Raw genomic sequence first — 6,288 nt, forward strand, 5'->3', positions numbered from 1 at the left:
CAACAACAAAAACAACACAACTTAGAATCAAAGCAAGCTGGCAATAATAATAATCTAAGCAAAGACTAAATAAAAGATCACCCTTGGTCCACAGACACCTGTGCAAGAATTCACTCTGAAAAACTCCTAAAACAACGATTTCATTGGTTCATCAAGATAAAGGTGAGTGGAATTTGATTGGATAATGTTAAATAATTTGTGGTATTGTACTGTATATTATGGCCCAATCATTGGATATTCATCCTACTGAGAAGGATATATTATGTTTAATAATTGTGTGTATTGTGAATAATCTACTGTTGTGTACACAGGGAGGATTCAGTTATAGCTGATGTTTGAATAGAAGTGCTTGTCAGTATCACCTTGTTTTTTCATTATTGAGTTAAATTAGTTATGACACACATTAAATGTGTGTCATAACTAATTTATGTGTTTTTCATATCCTTCTTGACATCACATTTTTATGTCAAGAAGGATATGAAAAACATTCATTGATCAGTGTGTTTTCTTACATTTTTAAAGCACTTTTATAAGCATTGAGGCTACATATATTCTATTTTTGTATAAATATACTTCATCATTGATCATTCACATATTTCTATATTTACTAAATAACTATATAATGATTTATTTGGGACTTGAACCTTGAAGAAGCAGACACAGATTTGCCATTTAATGCTCAAATCATCATTTATTTGTAACCATATTATTGACAGTATTTGTTTATTTTTTTCAGAAGAGAGAAATATAAAAATGGTTAATGATTAGTTAGATTAGATTAATCATAGCATAGCATATTTATGAAACCTACGCACCAAATAAAAATCATACGATTAGAAAATGTAATATATTGGAGTCAGTTAACGATGTCCGCTGGTTCACTCCACTAGCTTGTCCCCTGAAGATCCAAAGCAAAGAGAAAAACACAAAAAAACTAATGTAATCCACTTTAACATTATTGAGATGTCAGCACTTAAGATCCTTGTATTTCATAAAATATAAAAAAATAATTGTTGTTCTTGATACTCACAGGTGATTGGTCCAATGGTGATGGGTTTGAAGCGTACAGGTGTGGAAACGGAGCGACGACGGCGACGCCTCCCTGAGCAAACCTGTGAATGGTGAAGGAATAGCAGTAAGCACACAGTTTGCTACTGACTTAACTGTCTGGTGTGAAACAGCAGAGTGTGGAAAGAAAGTGTGAAACTTACAGGAGAACATGAGGAGGCTCTCTGGTCACACAGGTGGAGGCTGCAGTGAAGGTAGATATCTCTGTAGTTTCCATGGAACAGGAAGAGCAGGGCAGAGAAACGAGCCTGGAGGGAAGAGCCGCTCTCATCCACTTTCACCTGACGACGGTTGATAGAACACCTGGAGAAAAGAAGGGTCACGTTGTAGGCTCATCCGTCAGTCTTTTCTTTTTAGTTAAATGATTTTAAATTCATACTAAGACACTAAACTTATAATAAACAGTTTTCACATTATAAATGCTACGCTATTGTAGACTCATGCGACATCACTGTTGCATCCAACATTCTTCTCTTTTCATAAGGATTTTACATTCATACAAAGACTCTGGACTAAGACTTCACATTATAGTTGATATCACAACCCCATACCCCACTCCCACCCAACGCTCTCTTTCATTGTTTGTTTATTGTGACACAAGCCATCTGCTGAGGCTGAAGAATGAAACATACTTGTTTTGAATGAGGAAGTATCGCATGAGGTCATCAGGGCTGGAGGAGTGAGTGGCGTAGCAGTCGTCCAGAACGACCGCAAACCTTGGATCTGTTTCCCCTACAGATACTCCTACATGCAGGGCAGAGCCCACTGGCAGGGTGACTGGGCCTGCTGGGTAAGGCTCTGTGTAGTTGGAGTTTTGGAACAAGGACATGGAGGTGTTGGTTGGTGAACCCACACCTGACGTGCCACCTTTAAGCCTGTCAAGGAAACATATCATTTAAAGGATCAAACGGTATCAGATGGGTTTGGTTTGGCCGAGTGGCTGGCTGTCACTATAGCAGAAATTTTTTTAAGTGCAAACTTAAGAACTGTCTTTGAAAAAAATACATATTAATGGCCAACATTAACTAAGTATAAAATGTGGCATACAAATACTGTAGTTTCTCTAGCCTGGATCAAAATATGACAGCAGGGAAACAAGTTGAAGCCTGAAATGTAATATACTAGTCTCTTCTTGTATGACAGCAACTAGAGGCCATTATAACAATGGCAGATGAATTAATAAAGAACCATTCAAAACACACTTAAATCTGTAACCTTTTTTCATTTGTCTGTGTTTTCACAGTTCTGTACTGAGGCTGTTTGGTGCAATGCAGTTCACATTTATTGTACCGCAATACATTGTATATTCACTGTGTTTTCACTATCATTTGCAATTTTGAAAATAGGTTACTCACTGAAGGTTTGGTCTGATGGCCACATCTAGGCTGGTCTCTGTGTCCAGAGGATAGACACAGGAGAAGGGAAAACTCACAGGAAGTGAGTTATTTGCAGGATAGATAAATAAACTGTTGGAGTAGATGGCATGGGTGTTGTTGGTCTGAAAGACAGAGGTTAACAGAATGGTCAGTCCAGTCAATCATCTAGCCAGCTTGGACACACAGTATCAGTATACAAGTACAACACATAATTAAACAGAATGACTGAAAAAAATGAGTAAATAAATAAACAACCTCTGTCCAACCACAAAGTAAGTTTGGATTCCAACTATATATATATATATATATATATATATATATATATATATATATATATATATATATATATATATATATATATATATATATATATATATATATTGTACTGTGGCCAACAACATCACTTTGGCAGCCACAGCACAAAAGAAAAAACTAACTTTACTGCTGATGAAGACAATCCTATAAAACAGCTACAAGTTATCAGACAAATCCTCACTGTCAATATGTTCCCACAGGTGTCAGCCTGACGTTCCACTTGGTACCACACTGTTCCATCACGCTCTGTGAAAGATGAGCACCGCGGGTCGGCCAGGTGACCAGAGGATCCATTCAGACCAGAGGATTGCAGACCAGTCAGCAGCAGACCAACCTGGATTTGACTCTGACCACAAATAAGTCCAGCAGTTGAAGCTGGAGGTGGTTGAGTGACAGTAGTTGAAGGGGGTTGAGTGACAGTAGTTGAAGGGGGTTGAGTGACAGGAACTGGAGATAAATCTAGGAAGGTAAAATCCAGGTTTGAGAGTTATTACAGCACATCTTTAACAAACAAGGTTAGAAGCTGAAATGTTGACTAAAGAGGAGAAAGATAGGAAGGTAAAGGAAATATGGAACAATTCTTAATTTTATGTACACTTACACAACACACTATAGCTTTCAAGCCTTCAACACCACCAAACAAGCTGTAATATTATAGATTAATATGTTATGAACAATTTTACAGCACCAACTTACCTGCACAATAGGCAGCGTGACAGTATGTTTGCTTTAGAAACTTGTAGACATAGTAGTTCCTATTACAGTTCTTGACGTGGATGGGAGGTGCGTGATTCAATTCGTTCAACCAACAACAGTCGGAACGCCAGGTACCACAGACACTGCGCTGTACAATTCCATCTGACTCTGCAGGATGAGACTGTTTCATCCATAGAGGAACCTGCGTTCCACACTTGTAGGATTCCACACATGTCTCTGGCATCTGGGCACTGCTTTGCCCCAGGATCATTCGATACCACCCTTGCCAGTTGACATTGTCACAGTGATAGTTAGTATAGTGGGGGTTGTTATCTGTCGCTCTCCAGGCATCATTCAGTACTGTGTAGTGATCACAGGGATCTACACAGCGAGAGTTGATACAGTCCTGACCTAATGGACAAACCACATTGCCACAGGAGAACTGAACAGATCTTTTGGCCCTGGAGGGAGGCACGAGGCACTCAAAGGAGCCAGGTGTGTTCACACAGACCTGAGACCCATGGGTGCAGGATGCCTCAGGGAGGGAGCACTCATCAACATCCACACAGCCTTTCTCTGGTGACCATCTGTAACCTTGGTGACAACAGGAGGAATTAGTGCAGAGCTTTACATCGTAACAGGTGAGGCCATCACCGACGAAGCCATCTCTACAGACACAGGAGACTGATTGGCTGAAGAAGGTGTCGCCTCTCTCTGGTTTGACGGGAGACTCCAGGCATTTAGCCTGATCATGACAGGATTCACAGCCGAGGAAAGTTGTGCCTGTGAAAGGAATTAGTCATTCAACACATCAGGCTATTCATTATGGCAGGTGTGAACATTAAATAATAATAATAATGATAATAATAATAATAATTACTATTATTATTATCATTATTATATTTAAGAGAAGTCATTTTGGTGAAACAAGCTACAGAACTGCGCACACACGCACACGCTCAAGCACACGCACACCCACACATGCACACATGCACACACGCACACACACACACACACACACACACACACACACACACACACACACACACACACACCCACACCCACACCCACACACACACACACACACACACACACAAACTTACGCTCTACAATTTAAAAGTAACTAAAGTGACTAAAAAGTAACTACAGTGCAAAAAGTAATCATAGTGAGTACAATTATTTATAAGAAAACAAATTGAGTAAAAATACTTACAAGTAGTTAAAATGAGTAAAAAATACTTAAAAGTTGTTAACATTAGTAAAACTACTTAAAAGTTGTTAAGATTTGTAAAGAAAATACTTTAAACTACTTAAGATGAGTACAAATATTTAAAAGTTGTTAAAAATAAGTATAAATACTTAAAAGTTGTTAAAATGAGTACAAATACTTTAAAGCACTTAAAATTTGTAAAAAAATCTTTAAAGCACTTAAAAGTTAAAGAAATCGGTAAAAATACTAAACATCATATCTATACCAATAAGAGGACATTAGAGGCAGCTTACCTGGACTGTTTCCAGTAACATTCTGTATGAACAGAACTAACAGAACAGCTGACACTCTCATGGTCCACATCCTGGAGATCTGTCACAAACCTGTTGAAAATGTAAAAAACATTTTTAGACAGACTACAACATCACAAAGGAAAAAAAAGATAGAATGTAAATATAGAAATTGACCAAATATGTTATTATACAGAAATCTTTAGGTGCTAATATACAATTATTTACCTATCCTTACCTTACCTTAAAGAGGTTGTGTGTTAAGATTCAAACTGGAGTTGAGAATTTATAAGCCTCCAGAGCTCAACAGTGACTGCCCACTTTTTGAACATCTCCATTTCCGGAAGTGACGTTCCATGATTGATGGTTGGGAAGGTGACGTAACAAAAAGACGTGAAAAACTGGAATCGTCTTTAGTTCCGATAAGGCGATAAAAGCAGGCATAGAGCTGAGTCATATCTACACGTATCTCATTACAAGGTGTGGGTCACTGGGTTCTATCGTCCATGCAGTCAAGCAGTACAATACTGTTGAAACTCATAACGACAACAATTATGAAATCCTCCTGGACAACCCTTTATCTTAAAATGTTATAGATCTCTCCCCGTACTCCCATATAGTTAACTAAAACTACAAAATAACAACAACAAAAATATAATTGAAATACAAAACAAAATAAACATTATAACTTCCCACAAAAAAGTTTGGAAACGTAACTTCGGTCGATTATTTCTCCCCTTTAATAATACTAATTGGTATTGTGTTTTATTGTTATTGTTGATTAGTCACCTTTACAATGAGGTACAGATTGTAAGGATCGGGCATTCGTGGAATGAGCAACACAGCTAAACGTGTGGTTAGTGCCCCCCCAAAAAAATATCCAAATCCCCCAATATGCTTCTGTTGGTAATCGCTCTTGTTTTTAGCGACGATTACAGTCATATATAAATATATAACCCTAACCCTTAGAACACTCATTGCATTTTGATTCTAATTTATAGCACTTTGTAGGTGCTCACCCGATCTCGTGGAGTTGCAAAAGTTGCAAATATTACACTTTTTCTGCCAGAACTTTCATATTGTTTTCATAATATGACAACAGCTGACCCTCACCCCATAGCCTCAAGCAAACTCTGCAACATTCTCCACTAACAGGCAGCCCATTCCTCCTGCATTATGTGCAATTTAGAAACGGGTGTTACCTGACCTGTACAGACAAGATCAGCTCATGACCATTCTCAAGAAACTGCCCACCATTGCCCAGCATTCAATGCAAATACTAACCATTTCATCCATTGAAAACGCGCTAGCGTATACCCACGACCACGCGCAT

General features: G+C 38.2%; 1 protein-coding gene across 1 annotated transcript; it reads right to left on the minus strand.

Annotated features, from left to right (window-relative positions):
* Positions 1 to 878: 878 nt before the first annotated feature.
* On the minus strand, positions 879 to 5,050 carry LOC308102931 (uromodulin-like; the record flags this gene model as incomplete). Its single annotated transcript, XM_080452783.1, has 8 exons — positions 4,959 to 5,050; positions 3,456 to 4,238; positions 2,941 to 3,218; positions 2,424 to 2,566; positions 1,701 to 1,943; positions 1,212 to 1,371; positions 1,031 to 1,112; positions 879 to 898 (listed from the first exon to the last, which is right to left on the minus strand). Exons 1-8 carry the CDS (start codon positions 5,026 to 5,028, stop codon positions 879 to 881), a joined length of 1,779 nt encoding a protein of 592 aa, XP_080308909.1. The 5' UTR covers positions 5,029 to 5,050.
* Positions 5,051 to 6,288: the final 1,238 nt, after the last annotated feature.

Source organism: Gymnoscopelus braueri (genome assembly GCF_963280865.1).
Source record: "Gymnoscopelus braueri genome assembly, chromosome: 16".
Taxonomy (NCBI): domain Eukaryota; kingdom Metazoa; phylum Chordata; class Actinopteri; order Myctophiformes; family Myctophidae; genus Gymnoscopelus; species Gymnoscopelus braueri.